Below are 22,389 nucleotides of genomic sequence, written 5' to 3' on the forward strand. Positions count from 1 at the left end.
TTCCTAGGAATCACTCTTGCACTTAGAGAGCGGAGCCGGAGAAACTTGACGAGAGACTCATGGAGTCTCACTCGCGGAAATTCTCCCACTGAGAAAACCAACGAAGAATCTTCCACGAGGCACGATAAACTCTTCGTATTTTCCGCAGAAGTACTGTGCAGACTCCGACTCAGCCGCCAATTGACAACAAAAACTATTCTAAGCTTCGACGAGTATTCCGCTTAGAGGAAATCGAGATGTTCGCTGAGAAAACTCGATTCACATCCAGGTATGCTGCGTTGTACAACACCGACCGACGCGAGGATTACCACAGCCAAAAAACGTAATTCACAACACAGAAGGGTCGAAAACAGAAATTTCCGAAGGCATCGCAGTAACTGAAGGAGAGGGCGTATTCCGCATCCAAAACGGAATTTATCGCTCCTGCCCGCCAGCCTGGTCCTTATCCTGCATTGGTTTTCCACCAAGAATTCTCTGCGACTCGAAAACTAGCTGCTTCGGTTTATTCGAACACGCGCGAAATCATTGAATCGAGGAGCTTATCTGTACCGAGAAGCTGATCGAATGAGGCGGTTCTGATTCCTGTATATAATTGTCCGAGACCATAGAGAATCGGCTTAAAAGTTGCGAAATAGGAATGTCCTCTGAGCATCTATTTCTCAGTAATAATCAAATACCCATGAATAAAATGCCTGATAGGTTCCTATAGCAGTTGATCGAGCCCAGTATTCGAGCTCCAGAGACCTGAGTTTTTGTCGATCCGGCTGAGGAAATCGCTTAGACGCATAGGGACGAACGTCATGACCTCCATGATTATCTGGCGTTGGAACGGAAGGCTAATGCTTATTCTGAATCGCAAGATTCATCGATTGGGAGATCCATGGAAGTTTCAATCATATGACGTCCGGATGGAGTCCCTTCCGAATCTTTTTGATACAATAGAATTCTCGTGATATTTATGACGGCATTCTCTTTGATCTGTCCCAGAGATCACTAGCCAGCTATCTGTGTGGTTCGCCGCAGCTCGCCAGCTTTAGTACCATCCCATCGACATGATGGCGAAGTGCCGACAAAACTAGTTGAGTCACTCCGGAACGGCGGGCACTCATGATCATTGAGTTTCCAATCGATCATCATGGGATGGAGGTGAAATGTTTGAATTTCAATCAATATTCGGGTCAAGCGGCGGAGATGGCCACGACTACGCACACGACGGAAGGTTTTCGCCGGGGAATGTTCCACTCATCGCTACTCCCACGTGAGAATCGGTGACGAAATCCAAAGGAAAGCGATCATCCGAAGAATATCGACAACCCATTGGAGCGTAAAAAACTCAGATCGCGCCGCACGAATCCGAAAACCGCAGTCTACAAAAAAACGCCAGGTTGACCGGCGAAATCGGTAAGGTCGACCACCATGCGTTCGACATGGAATTCTCTCAGATGCATGGTTTTCTCCAATCCAATCATTGAAACTTCTTTTCCAACTTCGGCGGGCAAGATCGATGGGCTCACCAGTCAAAGAGGAAATGATCCTCCGATCGTCTTGTTGTGCTCGACCGTCCGATGACCAGAAATAGCGCGAAGCAGCCCCAACTCCCAGCGCGATTCGATTGCGGGCGCGGGGTGGAGCTTTAGCGTCACTGTGAGCTGAGCATTATGAGCTTTCGCTATCGATCGAGCCGAATCCCCGCGTGCGGAAGTGAAAGTCCTGATAGCAGCCAGTGTCCCACGTGCCCCTTCGGTCAGTGCGACGTCGAGTTGTCTGCGGCCATAAATTCTAGCTCCCACGCTATTTTCACGCGACGCTGGATGCCGATTTCTGTAGCAAACCTCATGTGTGTTCGCCCTTCCTCTGCTGTCGTTTCCGGAGCGAAAAGCGGTCTCGTCTCCTTTGAGCGACGCTCGTCCCGAATGTTCCAGAAGACTTCCGCTCGAGGAGACGTCAAAGTGGAGGATCGAAAAATTCGTGGTTTGACATCTATAATGACATCACGAAACTCATGAGAACCACGACGGAAGGAAAACGCTCGCAGGGAGCGACCGGGGAGCGAAAAGAAAATTGCAGAGAAGTCCGCCAACAAGTAAGAATGATAATAGATGAAATTGAGAGTGAAGATTCGCATGTCGAGGAACATCGGTGATTTTTCGAGTTGCTTCATCAACGAGCACGTCTTGGCCGCAGAACGTGAGATGCCCAAGTTTGGACGATTTCGCTCGCGCATACTCTCGGGATTTCGTTCTTCGTTCCAACAGATCAAGGTCTTCCGCGGTCGTGGTCAGCTACCGCGGTAAGGGATAATCATCGGGAAGGGCGCTGGAGTCAATACGACACTTCTCGGAACTCTGTCCGGATCCCGAGCTCCCGACGGCAAGTCACGAGAGCAACTTCGGGTTCAAATGCCTGAGACCTGCGTCGATCCAATTCTTCCTCACAGTCGAATTGAGCCGAGCCGTTTCGTAAGATAGCTCCACAAGTCAATACTCCGCTCCGACTGTCTGACTGTCGGGTAGCGGAAGATCGCTGGTTTGGCGGGGTGCGCGTAAGGATCCTCGCACGCTTCAGCAGTTTATTTTCCGATTGATCAATTTGATTTTTGTCACGATCCTGCGAGTTCGATCCTCGCAATTCCAGATTACATTTCGCAAAAGTGAGACATATTCCATCATCGGCGTCGATGTCGTTGCCACGACGCCGCACCGTCGGGGAAATCATGCCCTGGTATGAGTGAGGACGACTCGACTTCTATTGCATGTCGCCCTGACGACGAAAAGCATTCCGAATCGACTTCTTAGATTTAGGAGGACTGCTCTTTCGAATTTCCATCATTGGACGCTTTCCACCGGCCTGTTTTGAAGACTGTGAACTCTTCTCGTGTACGTTCCATTATGTGGTCAGCGGATTTCAAGAACTCCATCACACACTCGGAACTCCCACCATTTACCCAGCTAGCTTCATTGACCGAGTTCAATTCCATTTGCGTAGAGACCACTGTTCTCGGATTCCACATCGGGACAGGGCGAGCTTCGCTCTATCCGTCCTCTTCCCCCTCACCGAGTTCCAATCCTCATTTCTCTCTGAGTGGCTCGGGAGCTCTTGTGCACGCTCTTACTATCCCCAACGAAGTTCTTCCTATAGTCGGAGCTAGAGAGCGAACGCATCCGCCGGGCGGATACCTCCATGTTCTCTGAGCACCCCGCATTGAGCTCACGAGTTTCTGAAAACGCTGGTCCCGGGACCATTTCCGGTAAGCAGCGAGTCAAGTGCGGATGAATTGGATCCGGACGTGAGTCGATAAAAAAAGAATACGGATCGAAATCATTCATATCCGAGACCTGCCACCTGCGATGTTTGTTCCCTGTACACAGTGAAGATGTGTTTGCCCTACGATACGCAAGGGAAAAATGCCTCGACGAGCTTGCCCCACTTCGCCTATTGGCCGATGGACCGACGAACGCACTGACGTTCTGTCCATGTCCGATATACGTAAACAAAAATAAAGAGATCCCAATCGCCGTTCAGAATAGGGACGTTTCCCGAAAATTGAGGGTCAAAAAACAAGCTTGACAGCCCGGACGAACTTCCATCGGGATGACTTTCGGAGCTGATCTGTGCAGTGACTCATGGCGGCTTCTCGGAGAGGCTGCCTGCCTTGAGTGCTTTCATGATTCGTTTTCACTCACGGAATCGGAATCATCCTTCAATTCAGGGCCAAAACTCTCTAGGGATCCTTGCCAATAAAATAGAAGGAGGCTCCGCCGGATTCCACGACAATCAACGTCGAGTAGATCATGAATTGACACCTCGGTGATGAAGCCTCGATAGCCACGCGATAGCTTGACGAAGGCGTGAGGGGACTTGAACCGCGCGAGCGGGCAAACCAATCGGCAATCAGACGGAGCTACAGGGACGATCGATGAAATTGATCCGCGACCTCAGCTCGAGAGTTGACTGCGCGACGTAGATATTTTCCAAACCCACCCGAGTCTCTCATCCGAGAGGCAAAACAAATGAAAACGGTCATCATTGAAGCGTCACTTGAAGTGGAGCGTTCCGGCTTCTGCGAGCTGACTGACGACCAATGAAGATGATTGCATCATGGATCCACCGCTCCCATCTGTATGCCCAAGCGGGCAAACACGTACATATTCCACTCATCAGATGGTTTTTGGGGACCTCTGTAGGAATACCGTAATACACACATTCATAGATATTGTTGATATCCCGTGAAGCATCCGGGCGCTGTCGTATCATCTCGATTCGTCCCAAGCGAACAATGAATTCGCCGATCGCGTTTGACGGTCATTGTTTGTTGCTTGCCGTGTCGAGACTCGATTTGTTCGCGTGTCCAATCTCTCGTGTTCAAAAAAGAAGGAATATCAAAAACCGAATGATAATCGTTGCCCCCGCCGTCAGTAGCGATGTGCAATGCAGCTGCAAACTTGCGCAGTCGGCGACGTCTTCATCGCCGGAGAATCCGCCCCGGGAACAGTACCGGCATGGAACCGACAAAGGCAGATGCACCACCGGCGAAAGCAGCCGCCGCAACAGAGTAGGTTAAAAACCCAAAGCGCGAGGCATCTGTTATTTGGGAGGGAAAGACCGGGGGTTTTTGGCTCGGTTTGGATCATGGGAGACTCAATGTGCAAATATTCCATTCGTTCCTCCGTCCTTCCGTCGTCGGTGCGCTACGCATCTGAATCGGAGCAAAGCGCGCGAGATGCGCAGACAAACACGCGAATGCCCGTCCCAAACAAACCGCGAACTCATAGTGGCTGTACGCTCTTGTTGATTTTCATCGGAACCGACGGCACACGATCTATTTTGCAAATTTGCATTTCTCGCTAAGAGCAGACGAAAAAGCGCCTCCACCATGTAGCGTAGTTGTCGACGGCGACGACATCGTCAACAGCCGAGGTAACGGCGATGGCACGACAAGCGTAAGGTGGGGCTCTGAATATGTAGTAGCGTCCTGGGATTGTTCCAGCAGTTGAGCATCGTTTCGTTCCTCGAATCACTGTTTGTATTTATTCATTTAGTCGTTCCTGCAGCCGCGAAACGCGCACTCACGACGACAACCGAACATGAGCAAGACATCCGCGCCGGAGGCATTCCCTGGATTGTTTTCGGTGCGACCGTCCGGCTACTTGGCCGCTAATTTCTGCTCCGCTTTCGTAAGAGGTACTTTGCTCAAAGACAGATACCAAAATAAAGAAAACTGCGTGCGTACAATCGTCCTGACGTGTAGATTCCGTACAGATTTCGGCAACGGCTGCGAGCAGCGGGAAACCATTTCCGAAAGTATACCTATACAGCCTTTTTCTTGTGATTGTTTTCCTGTCATTGTGGCCGATAGCCCCACTCGTGTGGATTCAGCTCCTCTCAATCTATATCTGGATCTTATGCAACGACTATGGAAGCGAAAGCTGTCAGTCGATGCCGACATATGACTGTCACAGTCTCTCAATTACTCCGCTCACTCAATCGATCCGCTCCAGTTTTTTCTTTGACGAACGATCCCTGAGACGTTGTTGTCGCCGGCTTAGGAGACTTAGCTTTCCCCGCAAATTTTCTCCCTTTCGGATACGATTCATAGCGGTGATATGAGACAACAGAACGACATACTCCAATTTGACAAGCATTTCGGTCATAAAATAAATATTAGACCATTTCACCGTTCCAACGATTGTCCGACCGCATGCCATGCTGGGAGGGAGGAAAAACAACGGACAATTATACCGCGATGGAAGACTTCAGGAAAGACCGCTGAAAGCGAGAACAACGAGGAACGGACTTGCCCCGGCCCTCAATTCCATTATCGGAAGCGGTTTCCAAGTCCCCCAATTTTTTTCCGAGGAGAAAAAATGAACAAATTACCGCTGTGCGTCGGTCGTGCATTGCGTCGGTTGATCGTGGCGGGCTTTGTTGCTGGGTTTAAGGTGGTGTAGGAGGAAGAAGTGTTGGGCACGGCACTCCCAGTAGCGGCACGCCGGCACCAACGGCTCAACTCGATGGCGGTAACAGCGAGAGGGCGAACAAGAACGACAATAAAAAAAAAGAAGAGCAGAGAAGATGTGCTAGATGGAAAGTTATCCAACGCCAGATGGACTCACGCGAACTTCTGCACAAGCTGCGCATCGCGGCGATTCATTGCGTAATTTGAGCTTCGGAATAGAATGAGTGCCCCACACGACTTGAGACGGATCCGAGGGTTTTTGGCGGCAGTTCGGATGCTCCCCGCCACCGCCGCCGCTACTCGGGAGCTTCGCGATTCTAATGAAAGTTACTAACGCATGTCAGTCGGAACACATTCTTTCCGTCCGCATTGCAGAGGTCGACTTCTTGTTGGGCATGGGAAACAATCGCTCCAGGAGCGTCACGTTCATCCCATGCGTGAGTGACCATAGGAATTGAACTACGCCGTCAATCGATCCGGTCTACATCGTGACGATTGATCGTGTGGCGGGGGTCGCGAATTCCCGAACATGAACACTAGTTCAGTTATTCGAGGTCTGCGAGGAATGTAGATGAGGAAATATTCTATGAATCTCCGCTCCCATCGATACGAGAAAGCTCGAAATTCATCGCCTACCTCCCAGTGGTGGTGGAAGTGACTTCCCGCTTCAGGACTCATCGGACGTCCTCCGGGAGTCCTCGGTCTACCGTAGGTACCGAATCCCTTGTTGTACACAGTTGTCGTGCGCACATGCACATGACTTTCTCCCGGCGTCGGGCTCCGCTTCATTGGACATTCCGGAGTGTGACTGCGGTACTCGGGACTCTCGGGTCTGGACCCGCCGTGAACAGGACTCGGGCTCCGAGCCTTCTCCCAATCTTCGCTTAGAGTTCTTCTCTTCACATCGAGGATATCCTCCAGCCTCCGGCGCACTCGTCGCTGTTCCATTTTCGGTTGACTCAAACGAAACTCCGCACTTTTGTCAAATTGAACTTGTTTGCTCATGAAATCGAGGTTCTAAATTGACCTCTTAGCGGCTCAAAGCTTCACTCAGAATATCCGATTCTGGTATACGGAGAGCGACGATCCACTTGACGCAAGTACCAGACTTGTTGTGGCTAAGAAAGTAGATTTTGTCCGGTCGTCTTCGTCGAGAACGGCGACGGCGAGTTTGAGGGGGCGAATCGTTTGGAGCGGTCTGCGTGGGTTCCAAAACAAGCGTACAGAAGAGCTGAGAGTTTATTTCCTTTAGTCGGGTACGGGCCGCGATAACATCATCCATGAACGAATGAAATCTCAACGCGGGAGAGAGAGATTCATTCATGTACGAAAAATCGACGGAGACCAGAATAAATCTCGCGGAAGAAATTCTGTCCCGTCTTAATTATCGTCTTATTTCATTATCGACCGAATCGGCGACACGATCGCTCTCATTCATTCGCTCTCATCGATTATTTATCAAACGCTTCATGACCGACTGCCCGATACTCTACATTTCGGTGGACTGATAGATCATTCGAGCTCGATTTGAGAGGCGAACTCCGTACTGCGGTGGTGGTAGTATATGCCACCACAGAAAATACGTGAGCATCTCTCAGAATGGACCTCAGTCATCATCCCATTGTAAGACAGAGCGTGACAATACGATTCTATTTCCATAATGCAAGACGCGTTCGCTTAAACACAGGTCGGAAATTCCAATGGAAATCGCAGAGGGCCTGAACTCGGTTTTTTTCCCATTTTCGTTCATTTGCACGTAAATGAGTTGCGAAGGCTCGGCCCATCGCGGGTTGGGCGCGCTGCGATGAGGGAGAAATCCTCAGTCTCGAAACAGCGGAGCCATTGGCCAAGTGAAGCGCCCGCGGCAGTATCGAGTTTGCAGTGAGGTGATCGCGGTTGCATAAGACCGGCATCTCTCGTCAATAACTTCGAACATAAGTATTACATCACCACTTCCGTCACCCTGAATGCACTGGCGGACACATTGAATTCTTAGTCTCCGCCATTCAAGAGCAGTGTTCCGTCTGCGCGACTTGAGCTCCACAAATACTACTATCACTTTTAGCAGTCCCGAGAAGAGCAAGCACCCCGCCCGAGTGTTCACCGGTTCGCTCTTCGTTACGCCCGAGAGTCCCGGCTAGCGATCCAATGCACTTCCATTAGTCAATGGCGCTCCGTTCTCTTCGTTCAGTCCGATGTACTCGCCCTAGGATGTTGGTCGTTCATCATGAACATACTCGTTACGAGTGTCGACAGACTTCCGAAATCGCTGGAGCCTCCACGCGTTACGCTTGGGACCTCTAGGGGAAACGCGAAAGTTTGACGCGATCGAGTTCCTGCTCGGAAGTGGGCTCGGGTTGATAGCGAGTTATTACTTCGAGCTCTGAAGGTAGGAGCGAGAAACGGTTGTATCGGAAGGGAAGCCGCGCCGCGGTCTAATCTCGCGAAGATTTCTCATCCAAGATTCATCGGGTCGTACGATCTGAACCCATCATTCAGTATCGTCAGCGTGGCCGTCTTCTTAGCCGCCCGCATGGAAATCCGAGAAGAGAAAAGAAAGAAGGATACTAATGGATTCAAATTACAGCCCTCATGCCGTTCTCTGTTTCAATTGAAATGCCGTTGATGACTTCCCGCTTTCGCGATCTCACGCTGGGAAAACTGTCAATATGCTGACGAAACGTTCCGATCGGTCACCCTCGACACCAGAGCGAGGTGACGGGCAACTATCTAATTAGGTCTGTGATCCATCAAGTTTGTTCGGGTACAGGATTTTTTTCTCCAAATGCAAAAATCCGGATGACCTACCGTCGCGCACGATCAATGTTGTCATACGCCGAAATATCGTGTGAAAATCAGGAGCAGCTACCTTCGATAGTTTTACATACGCAACGATCATCGATCACGATTAATGACTCTCTCTGCCGCGCGGAAGGCTCGGTCAAGGGAGAAATCGCGCGTTCACCTACACGAAGAATGAGCCGAGCGGCGGAATCGAGCCCTCAGTCAGCTGTTTTTCTTCTCCGCTGCTCGACCGTATGAAATGGCCACCTATGAAAGACCGCGACAAATTCATAGCGAACTACCGCGCACGGGTTTCACCCCGGTGATCGGAACTAGTGATCTAGAAGTCACGTCTTCCTGTCCCCTTCAATCATTTTTCCAGCGCGAGAATTTTTCTCCGACCGGAGATGCCCCGTCCCGCCTCGCTGCGGAGCTCATAATTGATACTCTGTCCGGATTCTCGCGCACTGGCATTATCGTCATCATTTTGTTGGACCAAGTTCGAAATCGCTTCGTTAACAGTGGCCAAACTTTCAGTCACTCAACTACACCGAGGAGGTCTTGCCTCGTTGCTTATCGTGTCAGATCTGCTTTCGGAACGGCTTGGATCTGCATCACAAAAGGCTAATTTCAATTAACGGGACAACGTCGAGTATCAAACTGTCAAAGGACAATGCGTTAGAAATAAATATTTTGCAACAGAGCGGATCCGGTCACGTTCAAGGATGGCATTCGGGCAGAGTTCACACCTGTATCAATAATTTATTTCCCCGACGTAGGGAAAGCACGACGCCGGCGCTTACGATTCCTGAGCCAGAAGGAAAGCCTCAGGATTATTGTGCTTTGACATGAATCATCATTAGTGTAGATCAAGGGAAGTATTTTAAGTTTTCCGTTTCCAAACCAGCATCCGACGACTTTTGACTCGTATACTGATTCCTAGAGCGGCTTAAATCGAGGAGATTTCAATCGAGCTCACGTCTCCGAAAGCCAAAACGGCCTGTTCTTCCAAATGATCTCCTTATACGTGACAAGCACGCCGCTTGGATCAATTGGACGGTCGGACAGACTGTCTGTCGGTCTGTCTGCCCGAAGAGCGTAGGCCATCAAACTTGCTCACCTAAATAAAATGAGGTGGGTGTGCATGGAGTTGAAACGATGCCATTGTTCCAAAGCCCCCATTGTTGCGGCAAATTCTCAAGAGTTGGAAAAGATATCCCTTCCCCGTGAGTCTCGATCGGTAAACAAAACCAATTATGTTTGTTCCTGCGGTCAAAGACACCGTGGAATTCCGATGGATGAGTCGACGACGAAAGTTCTCCTCCTGAGAAATTATTGCCTTTGCGAGTGCATTCACTGTCGCTCCAGTGGTAGAATTGAAATGATTCCTTCGTTTCATCGTGCAGTACTCACGTGTCAGAATCTTCACGAGCGTCGCGGAGACGCAAATGTCCCGACGCCAGAACCCAATTAAAGGGCTCAATGATTGGAAAAGTCAGATTTAGTCAGAAAACCAAGTGATCCGTATCAGAGAGATTGGCATTGCGGTCGCACCATCAAAGGTATGCTTGAACGGAACTCTTCTCTCCGCGGTGGATAATTTCTCTCATCGTGGTCATTGCTTCCATCGGAACGTGTTCTATGTACTTTTCGCTGTATCTACGACGAGACGCGAAACGGCGACTGTTTTTTTTGGCCCACAAAGTCATCGGTGCTTCACTGACTTCGGCAACTGCTTCATCCTTTAGACGTGTGTTTGGTCGCTCTCACTATCGGTGTCTGTTGCTGCTGCCGGTGCAGTTGCCGGTGGAAGCTTTCCCTTTCCTGCTGCTTCTGAATTCCGTTAGTTCGACGGTAGCTCCTGTAAAACTTACAGGCACCGGCTCTTTGCGCGAACTTCACTTCGACTGAAACCAAGCACCGGTTCGGATCGTAGACAAAAATAAGAGCCCTAGCCTTTACTAGAGCGTCACATCAGCGTCGTCGACATCGCCGCCGCCGTCGCGGCGCCATCAACGTCACCAGTGTTTAAGAGGGAATGACAATCGTGAAGTGAAGTGACTATTGGTGTTCCGTGATCGAAATGGATTAATCACCGTCAGTAGGATCGTCTGTCAGCGGATGACCATGTTTTCATTGTGTTGTTTCGCGCACTCGGATTCTCCGAAGGACGGGGATCCTCGGAAACTCAAACCCCCGAACCTCTTGGAAGAGCCAGCTGAGAACCTCGAGGCTTTCAAGGAGGGTCTCCGGAGCATTTCCACTCCGGCGACGTCTTTTCAGAAAATCGCTGCACCGGATGAACATCAGCCGAGGAGCTTCCCGATAACCCAGATCTCTAGGAAATCGAAAAAGAAAGGCTCCACGATCGTGGGTGCACCTCCGAATATCGAAGTTTTCGAGCGACGTCAGTTCGAGGCTTACAAAGAAGAGGTCGAGAAAAGGAGGCGACTCCAGCTCGTCGAGCGCCAAATGGCTCTGTTCAACACGTGGGAGTTCTACAACGAGCAGGAGATGTGGGACCTTCTAGTCCGGTACAACCAATACATTCAGACGGGGCACCAGATTTTCCTGACGCCGATGCCCGATTGCCCCATCCACGGACACTCGATAAACAGCAAACATCAGCAACTGGCCAAAAGACACAACAAAAAAGGAAAACAGATCAAACAACGCCGAAGAGCTTCTGTAGGAAGTCTCTCGGATGAGCATTCTAGCCCCTATGCGTCACACTATTCCGATAATCAGCACAGCGATCGTTCTCGATCGAGCATTACGAGTCAAGTGAGCGCTGAAATTCATTCCGCCTCCGAAAAGTTCTCTCTGCCTTCGGTGCTGAAGAGCATGACTTCGGAGCGACCGATAGCGTCCGATGTGAGCGAGAAGGACAGCGGTATCGATAAGAGCTCGCTCAACTCGAGCATCGGTAACGGGTCGTCGGTCGGAAGTTCACGGAAGTCGGATCAGAGATCGTCGAAAACCGTCGCCTCCCAGCTTCAGAAACTCAAAGACGGCGTTCAAGCCGCACCGTTCGAGCCCGAGAACGACTACGATCTCGACGTACCCTCGAAAGTCGAGCCGGAGGGGGGAAAACAGCCCGAGTACGGGGACTACCGGGAGGGAATATACTACGCGCGCGAGGAAATTAAAAACGAGTCAGCCTTTGGTGCCATATGGGAAGGGCGATCGTCTCCGTCGGGAAATACCTACGAGGACATGGAAGACGGCGACCTCAGCGACAACATCGGAAGAAACAACAAGCTCGTCAACGACGGCAACGAATGCGCTTCCCCGGTCGGAAGTTTCAAGAAACCCCGTCAGCGGAACCAGAACGATGGGGACGTCGAGCCCCCGAAAGACATCTACTCCGAAGGACTCTACGGAGAGCTGCCCCCGAGGAGAACATCCGATCCGGAGAGAGAGAGTCCCTTCAACGACGAGGATTTCAGGACCGGGGGTCCAGAGGACACTTCCCACGATCTCGGACGCGATTCGGAAACCACAGACAGCAGTGAGCTTTACGATTGTAAAGGAGATCAGTGCTCCCCCTCGAAAGTGATGCTGCGCTCCTTAAACCTATCCAACCACAATTTGACCGAGATACCGAGAACGAGTCCGCTCAACTCCATCGAGAGGAGAAACGCGTACTCGAAGGTGAACAAAAGCGACATGAAACTCTACGACCTCACGGCCCGAATGCGAGACTCCACCACACCGCCCCCTCCCCCACCTCTAAAGAGGATCGAAGCTCTCATAAACGATGAAATCGATTTCTACGACGATTCTCAGGAGCAGCCCGAAACTACGGCTGTGGAGACAAGCCCAGAACTCCCCGCTTCAAAGCAGCCCGGACCGGGGGTCCCGAATCAAGCGGAAAGCACTTCGAGAGTGGAACTGCCAAAAATCCACATCAGAGAACCGTCCAACCCATCAACTCATTCGTCGCCAGCGTTAAAACGATCGACAACGGAACCTACGCACAACGCTCCGGATGCCACGACAACCCCTCAAACTCGCGCAGAACCGGCCAAAGACGAGGAGGCGGAGGAGTCGAAAGTCATGTTCGAGATGCCCAAGCTCAGAGACGTCTCCGAGAGGAAAATTACGCCAATAAATGAGGAGAGCGACGAAATTTCGATCCGGACCGAGATCCAAAAAGTCATAACCAAACTGCACAAGACAGGTGGCTGGAGGAAAGCGACATGCACTCCGGGAGAGCCCTATCTGACCCTGGATCTTCGCAAGGAGACCAAACCCGAGAACGAGTTGCCGTTGCCGACATTCGAAACTCGGCCATCTGGTGTCCTAACTCAAGCCAAACCAAGTCCTACTTCGAATGTTTGTGCGGAAGAATCACCGAGCTCACCTCCGGACGAGGGAGTCGGAGCCCTGCAGCCCGTCAGTGAGCCCGAAAAAGGCTATTCAAAGGTGGACATGGAAGCGCTGGACTTCAAGAAAGCGCGCGAAGCTCTTAAGAAATTCACCAACGACGGAACGAATCCTCTTCTGCGACAGATTTCCAATCGAGCCATGCCAACAATCCCGAACTCTGCCCCGGAGGACACGGTTAAAACCCCACCGGATTCTGAAGCTTGTATCAAACCGAAAATCGTCAAAAGTGTTTCCGCCCCGCCCGAGCTGAAGTCAACCTTGCCCGATGGCAGACCCCAACCCCCTGTTCGAACCACCGGCATGATTGAGAAAACCATCCGGGAAGGGACTCGCGAGGAAGAGGACGATCGGATCAACTTCAAAGCGGCTCGAGAAACTCTACAGAAACTCACCAGTCTCAACAACGGCATGTTCTTCATGACCGATCGGAAAAACCGACCAGCATTCTAGTGCCAATTCCCCACCTGACAGTGGAACAAGTTTCTCGAGAGGGAGAACAATCGACTTCGACAGGGAATCCGCGACGACATTTGTCGCCCTATGATTTCTCGGAAGTGCATAGATCGCCACGGACTCTTTGCTCGGTAGTTCATTCTGTACAGATAGGAACCGCCCTAAGTTATTTTCTCTTTTCCGGTCAGCTGATGTAAAGTAACGAAATCAGGAGCGATCGAGAAGCAGGCGAGCGCGCATAATTGTTCTTACAGTCAAAACTATCCAAGTGTCTTCTTCTCTGACTGACCGACTGGCCGGCTGGCCGGCAAGTGAGCGAGCCGGACGGCTCCGTGTGGAAATAATTTCAATAAATGCCCCAGTGGGCAAGACTAGCTGAGCGGAGAATCTTCACTGCCAGGCAGTAGGATGCGCGTCGGCGTCTCTTGTAGGAAAAGTGAAAGTCGGGCGAGTCGTCGACACTGATCTCCCCGCACGCATCGGAACGTCTTCTGCCGGCGCGATTTCAGCGGAACACTGCTCATTACGAAATGTTATTCTACGCATCGTAGGCATCTCGCTCAACGCTCAGATTGCCATATCGAGTTTCTCGCCATGATCATGGCTAATTCAACCAAGCGCTCACTGAAGTCGGTTTTTACTCTGAGCATCTTATCGGCTACTGCATTCCCGAGGCCTGAAATAGGAATTCCCCCCCCCCCGAAACTAGGGCCCTCTTCCTCCTTTCCCGAGCCTTTAGCTTATTCTGTTCCCTCCTTGGCCCCTGGAGAGTCTTGAATCATTCTCGACAATAATCTACCACAGGCAAGGGAAGGATTTCACGCCGAAAGGGAGCGGAGGAAACGCGACAACAGGGCCTCAACGCTGGGATCAGCGGCGGCAGACGCGAGATATCTCCGACGCATTAGTTTGAGCGGGGGTGCTGGTGAGATTTCAGCGAACTCGCTTCAGCAGACGCTCAGTCAAGGAGCGTGATTCGGGATTCTCACGAAAGTTCAGCGGGAGAAATCGCGACTTCCAGCGTCTCTCCCGCCGTTTCCACGGAGAAGCCGCTACATAGTTATAACCGAAATCCAGAGATATGTTCGTTAAGATAGGGTGGGAGCGTAACGTTCGCACGACTGATTCAATCGTTCGGATCCCATCTAGGACGTTCACGGGCGTATACCAGAGCTCCGACTTCGGTCCTTATCGATAAACCAGCTCTTATCATCCCCAACATCGATCGATGATTCTCTTACATGCGCGTGGTCATTTGTGGTCGTCACAGTGCTATCTTATGTTCTTGACTAAAATAAGTTTTTCGATCGCCATTATTCTCGATGGAGACATTAATTGATCTGATTTTCCGCAAAGAAATCGTTCGAGCGTCGAATGGCGACGGGACTCTCCCCCTTCAGCTCATCGAGTACATGAATAATAATAGAATGAAGCTGAAGCGTCGCGTTTCGGCTTGTGAAACTTGTTCAACGTTTAGTGGAAAGTTTTTCTCGTCGATCGAACGAGAGGTACAAATTTCGTCAGAAACTGTTCTTTTCTTCGTTCCAAGACAATTTTCTGCTTGGAGGAGTTCGAGCCCCGCTGGGGTCGTTCACAGCCGGAAGGCTCAAGAAGAACAATTGCCCGAGCGACCATTGGCCAGCCGTTCCGCCGTAGTCTGTTCGTTGCCGTCTAGTCGACTCTCGGCTACAAGCTGAGCTTGCCGGTTACGAGCCTACTGATTGTTAAGTAAGTGGGAAAGTGATTACTGCCGACAGCTACAGCCTGTAGTAAACTTCTCCCACGTTCGCCCGTTCGAAGTCCAAAGACACCGGTCCCCGATATATGCTAGTTCCGCCTGTTTCGCAAGACTCCACAGAAACACGAAATAGCTTCTGATTCTCCGGGGTTCCCGGTCCAGCTCCTAACAAGTGGAAAACACAGAGAAGGCGCGCGTCTGGGTCTGGAACGATGCTGGTCCGGAGTCGAATGGATAAGGCGCGCCCAATTTTATTAAAAATCGAATCCAAAGAGCTCATCTTCATATTTCTACCGTGATACGAAGCTTTGCTCGATGCGCGCGCAGGGGATGAAAGCATTCGAACACCACCTAGATTTTATCACTACTCACGCGTTGCTGCTCCAGAGGTCTATTCGGACAAGTTTGAAGCATCGTGGATCCCTTGCCGGAGGACCTGAAAACCAGACGCGAGACTTGATTCTTTCAGAACCGCCACTTTGCTTCGAATCTAATCGAATAGCGGATGAACAATAATAAAGACAGAAGACGGGATAAAGTGCTCCGAAATTACGCCCCGCGTGGCGATTGCAACCCACGACGGGACAATGAGCGGTCTGAGTGAGTTCCGCGTTGAAAGAAGACTCAACGAGCACCGATGCGTCAAAAATGTCAAAATCGATCCGGGTAATATCTCCTCTTCATCATGGGCCCATCGGGTGTCGCATTCCCGAGACCCAGTCGGCGAATCAAACGGTGAAGCCAACGTGGTCGCCTCCCACATGTTCATCTGGACTTCGGATTCTCAGATAGCGACTGTCACCGCGATTTCTTGCGGGGAACGTGTTCACAGAGCGTGACCCGACCCGCAGACTTCCCGAATTCGGTGTCGACTGTGGTAGTCTAGTGTTCGTAGGGATAAGCGTTCTGCGGAGCGTCGACGTCGTCCGCCACACGAGGATCACCGTCATACGAACAGGGACAGATGACTAGTCAGACCAGATGCCCCGCTCGTTGCTATGCCTCGTTTCCTTCACTCGCCGCTTACCAGAGAAACGCGCGAAGAAACTTCATCGCGGCCGTTTCGTTTATCTAGATGCTACTACGACCGTGGACAGCGTTGTCTTCCGCCCCCACCCGGCTACCGTTCGAGCGGCAGCGTCGATTCAACGTTCGTTACTCCGTTTGCATTCCCGCGGGATTTCCGATTCCCCCCCGCTTCCCGAAGTGAAACAGCCCGCATGGGAATTTCTCCTCTGGAAGGAAATCTTCCTGCGACTTCTAACGAACGTTCCTGGAAGTCTCCTCCGGATTATTTCCAAAACTTCCCGCTTGGAGAAGCGGTAATGTTCAGCACCTGGCCGCCTGGACTACCTCGTCCGAGCGCAAAGGACTCGCCAGATATCGAATGCGGCCTCCTGGTGATGATAATCGGAAGCTCGAGCCGGATCTTTCCTCCGGTCAAAAGAGGGGGTCGAAGCCCAATCATTCTGGAAGCGCGTAAACGTCGAACCTCTGGAATCACGATTTGAAGCGGACCGCCACGAGTAGTTTGAATGAGATCAGCTCGCTTTGTCCATCCGCCTCACAATGCTTTTTTTTACGCCGCCGTGTGGGCAAAGTTGGCCTCCGTGCGAATCCAGTACAGATCGCGTGAGGCGTCTCCACCGCCTGCAGCCCGGCTTTTCAACAACAACTTTCCGCGGAACCATTCATTGATGACGAGGAGGATTGACCCGAGTCAAAACGCGAATAACGGACTCGACAACGACGCCGAATCACGATCAATACACGTTGTTGAAACCGGACACCGCCGCGTCTGTCGCGTGAGCGGGTAGCGTCTCCTGATTGAGCTGCCCCGGCCGCCTGCTTAACTGGTTGACCGACTGACTGACTCACTGACTGACTGAGTGGCTGACTGACCGTCTGGACAACTAGCAGTCCAGGAACCCTAGTGAAGGTTGATTTTTCGGAGAGGAATTCGCGCTCATCATGTGACGAGCAACGAGAGTGGTCTGGTACGGGGGACCGTTCACAGCTGCGAGCGCTCGATGACAGAGCGGGCTGAGCAGGCCCATTTTCCCATCGCTAAAGACGTTGAATCATTGTTGATCGCTCTTCCTTGCGAGCGATGGAAACATAAGAATATTTTACGGCTTGTCCGAAAGAACATTTCAAGCTATCGTTTCCTCGTGGGGGGCGCAGTAAACCACGCTTCCAAACCTCGAGCATCAGTTGCTAACTCGATTGCGGCGTCTCATTCGGCTCAAGTCAAACAATACTCGAACAATACGCTCATCGATCGAGTTTTTTCCTCTATCCTGAAGATGCTTCAGCCCATGCGCTCTTCGCACTTCTCAATTCGGGCACTAAGGGGAAACCGGAGACAGCGCGACGGGAAACCCGAGAAGACCCGTTATTCCTTCGCCAAGGTCTCATGGAATCTGCCATTGATATCATTGGGCGAGCGGTGACGATGACCACACAATCGTAACCGCAACGCGGATGAGAGCTTTCTCTTTCGGAAACAGCCGTCGCCACTGCAGATATTTCACATTCCAGTGCGAGGAAGGAGAGGTCTCCACCGAAAAATTCTGGCGAACAATGACTGCAGACGTTCATCGCGGCGCAGTCGTATATCAATCCATGCGTGGAATATCACCCAATAAAATATGAATTGCCAATGACTCCCGACTGTCAGAAGCGATGATGGAAACTCTCAATAAGCCAGCCATCGTCGGTCGCCGATGCTTGAAATGGGCCAACGACTTGGGAACAATTGTTTTAGATAACGCATCCGTTGCTTTTCTGCCCAAAGTAATAAAAAAAGAACCCGATCGCAGCGGTTCAGAGCCGGGTCAGTAGCTTTCCAGAATAGAAGTAGTTGCGAGGAGAAATGGAATACACGAGCATCAGATGAGAGATTTGCCGACGGCGCTTCAGCAGAATTACAGAAGCAGCCATCGGATATTCCCATGAACACCTCAACTGATCCCAGCCCCGCATATCGCTTCATTCAGAGCGCCCATCGGGCATCGGATGGTGTAGGGCTTCCGGTCACTCGATGGAAATCTTTGCGTTTGATCCGTCATGTCAATCGAGGCAGTCGGTATGAACCGCTCGAGCGTGCTGATCCCTACCAATGGCACCGGCTCAGTCGAGTTGCCGTCCTCCCCGGTCGTGTCCGACGCGCTCATCGAAGAGACACGCTCCACGGAAGATCGAGCGCTCAGGCTGCGGGAACTCTCGATGAGGACGGGCACGAGATCGAAGCGTTAAGAGGGCTCTCCAGGCGGATCGGACGCCCCTGCGAGTCGAACGCGCTAAAGAGACTTGGCGCTCCCAAGCGATAACCAAAGTGCCGTAGAAGTTGTTGTTGACATCTCGACTCACCATGATGTGTCATTGGACTTGCAGGAGCTCCGGGATGAGGACAGTCTCTCCTCCTCTCTTTGATCTTTCTCGATAAAGCTCTTCCTTTTGTCTTCGTCTTTCCGCTCAGACTGATACACGGTCACCTGGAAGGCGGGAACACTGTCTTGCTTACGAAGAGAATCAACCCTAATCGAACTCACACGAAACGTTCACGACTTTTCGGAAGGCCATGAAATTCATCAGTAACACTCCTCATAATCATAATAGCCATACGGATGAGTACAACGATCACAATACGAGCGAATCTCGATCTCACCTGGGAAGCTCTGGAATCTCTCAAAGACGTCATGACCCCCGTCGGAGGAGACGCCATGCTCGGCGAGTGGGAGTTCAGAGGTCTTGCTGGCGGCGGTGGGGAAGCAGTTTTGGCGGCACTCAAGGGTCCAGCACACGCTCGATTCTCTGAGGTTTGAAAAAACAATCAGCGCTATCTCGGGCTCTCAAGCTCCGAGGACGGTACTTCTCGTTTCTCGACGCGTCGGCGGGACATCCGAGCACGGGAAAGCTTCAGCTCACCTCTCGTTGGGGGTTCTTGTGTGAAATTTTTCGACGTAGACGGAGCGAACGCTGGTTTTGTTCCGGCGCTCGTCGATTGCGGAGGTTTTGACGCAACCTCAGCCGTTGGTACTTTGACATCTTCGACGAGAGTTTCCAACTTCTGACGTTGTTTCTGGAATTCTTTCCACAGCACATGCGAATCCTCCGCTTGATCCTCTGACGGAGCCTCCTTGTGCTGAGGCGAGCTTTTCGGAGGAGTTTGAGATTCGTTGACGGTGCTCCGCGTGAGAGCGATGTCCGTTGTGCTTGCAAAGAGCTTGTCGACCGACGTCGTCATGATTTTTGTTCCCGTCAAATGAAAGCTGCTCTTTGAGAGATCCCCGTACGTCGATCCCGATAAAATACCGGACACCGACAGGCGGCTCTGCTCCATGGATGTCAACATCATCAACGACCGTGACATCATCTCCATTCCACCTTGCGATCTTTGGAAAGGAACGTGCGAGTGAGGAAACACCGCTCGGGGTTTGATCGGAGTGCCGAGGATGTGTTCCGCCCATTGAGCGTCTAGGACTGGTTTTTCCATTTGAGTCACGTCGATTTTCAGAGTCTTCTGCTCGAACGGGTGACTGAACGACTCGACCGGGAGCGCTTGCAACCACGAGAAGAGTCCGAGATCCGCACCGGAGAATCCTGAAACGAGACGGGCTCTTGGATCAATGGTCTCCGAATATTTGCTCCCGTTTTCCATTTGAAACTCTCCTCCGATGGATCCCGAATGCTGAACGATATAAAGCTTCCGCTCGGCGAAAGTTGAGCCGAGCACTCACCATTCGAGTTACTGAAGACAGATCCGAACTGAATTCCTTTGGCTCCGTCAGCCGGCTGTCCTGTCGCCCTGATCTGACAGAAAGCCACGCACGTCTCATACACCAGACCTTTTATCACCAGTTGAACTAATCGGTCGTGCTTCGAGAACAAGGTCGAATTCGACGCTTGGGTTGGAGCTGGCAAGAACTTCTCCACTAAGGGACACAATTGCGCGAAGCAACGTATTCTGGAACGGAAACGAAATAATAGGTATTTTCGGACGCATGACTCATTCCTCCCGGAATGGACTCCTCAAATCACGGTCCGAGAATCCGCGGACGATTTACCGGAAGTCTCACCTTGCGTTGCTGGGGTTCCAGTGCTTATAGTCCATATGATCACACAGTTTCGGATATGCTAGCAGAAGACACAGTGAATTATAGGCTTCCTTAGATGGGGCGACGCCCTCCAACTCGTTGAGACATGAGACCATATCGTCGACGTTCAACTCATTCGGCTGAATTAATCCCGTTTCACCTCGTATGCACAGCAGTTCGAGAAATTTGTGCTTGAGAACAACATATTTGAACCGCCTGGCGTCGAATGATTCTACGTGCTCGAGCGGTTGTACGAAATCCAAAACTGCGTCCCATTGTCCGTCCAGTACGAGTTGACGGAGGAATAGCAAATCGTCGGAGAAGACTCCATTTACAAGACCCGTCTCTCTTTCTAGCGCGAGTTGACTAATGCCTGGAAGAGGGGGGAGGAAACGCAGATGAGTTAAACGTCTCCGGTGGGAATGCTTTGTCTTTTGTCGCTTCGACACCAGCATGTACATTGCTCGCTGCGAGAATTCTTAACAGTCGGCTGCGAGTGCATTACCGGAGCCTTATAAATAAATTATGATCCATCATAGATTCTTCAAAATATCACAATAATTGAGTCAGTTCGGGAGAGAACCAGAATGACCGAGCCGAGACGACTCACCGAGATCTCTCTTCTGAAGATACTCAAGGATAAGGCACACGATATCTTCTTCTTTGAGTTGGAGTTGAGGCATTATTACTCTGACCGGCCTCGATGATGATGCAGTGTAGAAAAGCTTCTAGCCGTTGAAGTGAGCGGGTGAGTTTTCGTTACTTTGGTGCAAGCACGTCCATAGTGTTCTCGTGGCTAGCGTTGAGAGTATATTCGTGGGATAGTTCCTTAAAGCTTTTCGATTTGTTCATTTGTAGGAGGTGGAATATCTTTGGTTGGGTTCTTCACAACTCAGCATTCAGACGATGTCCCGGGGCGGGAGAGCATTGCTGGCACGAATCCAACGCTCCAACATCATCTCCGATGCTGATTAGTGTCCCATCAGGTCATCGATCGCTCGAAGTCGTACGAGTGTGTACTATCCTGCAAAGATCGGGAGCTTTAATCCAATCAGGTTTCCCCCCGCCCCACCTATCCTTCTCCGCCCACATCATATGGGGGGTTAAAGGAGAAAGTCTCTCTCCCGAGAGAGTCATTGATCAGGAAGCCCTCCAGTGATTTTCGACGGAGTTTCAAGTCGGTTGTCAGGAGATGGTGCGATGCAGCCAATTTACAGAGAGACGGCTCTGCCTCGCGTCTGGATCTTAGCCGACTGGCAGTGAAGATCTTCGACCGAGAGCTCGAGTGCCAGTGACGCCGACGACACCATGTTCTCCACGGGTGGGGAGAATTCTACGGAATATCGATCAGAGGAAGCGGGAGATGTCGGAGCAAGAGTCGGGATGGGCTCTAGTTCGGGGCAACAAGTTGCGGATCGGGACTCTAAGCTCAATGCTCCCGTACAGCGATCCGTTAACGCCTGTCAAGACAACGAACGGATCCGAACAGCTGTCAGTGCCCCTCATGAGGTGAACCGCGCCCCAATACCGGTTCGACTTCAGGCTTACCCCACAGCTAGTTGACTCATCGGTGCTTCGCCGTGGTGCTGCACCGTCGCCGCACATTGGTATTCTTCCAACATCCGGGATCAGGTTCGGCACAGCATCTTTTCACGACAGCCGGCGTGTGCGGGTTTCAAACGCGCAGAAGTTCGCGTCCGTCACTCAGCTGCGTTTGCGAGAAATATCGCTCTTGGGTGCCGCCATGTTGTCGCCATGTTGTTTACAAGCACCCGGAAGTTGCTGATTCAATACGAGAAGGCAATGGAGAAGCTGGAGAAGTTCTCCAAAATATGGATCGCATGGATTCCCGGAGCTCGGATCTCGGGCTTCCGGGTCTCCCGGGAAAGTCTCTGATGAATGTTGACTGCGATCGTGGGCTGACGCGGTGATCGAACAAAACTTGTAACCGGAAACCCCGACGCGCA

General features: G+C 51.4%; 1 protein-coding gene across 1 annotated transcript; it reads right to left on the reverse strand.

Moving 5' to 3' along the window:
• Nucleotides 1–15,674: 15,674 nt before the first annotated feature.
• Nucleotides 15,675–21,105, reverse strand: LOC100908652 (WD repeat-containing protein 47). Its single transcript, XM_003744198.1, has 7 exons — nucleotides 21,033–21,105; nucleotides 20,405–20,795; nucleotides 20,066–20,292; nucleotides 19,254–19,928; nucleotides 18,994–19,139; nucleotides 18,696–18,820; nucleotides 15,675–15,759 (listed from the first exon to the last, which is right to left on the reverse strand). The coding sequence occupies exons 1-7, from the start codon at nucleotides 21,103–21,105 to the stop codon at nucleotides 15,675–15,677; spliced, it is 1,722 nt and encodes a 573-aa protein (XP_003744246.1).
• Nucleotides 21,106–22,389: the final 1,284 nt, after the last annotated feature.

Source organism: Galendromus occidentalis, unplaced genomic scaffold, assembly GCF_000255335.2.
Source record: "Galendromus occidentalis unplaced genomic scaffold, Mocc_1.1 scf7180000077460, whole genome shotgun sequence".
In the NCBI taxonomy this organism is placed as follows: domain Eukaryota; kingdom Metazoa; phylum Arthropoda; class Arachnida; order Mesostigmata; family Phytoseiidae; genus Galendromus; species Galendromus occidentalis.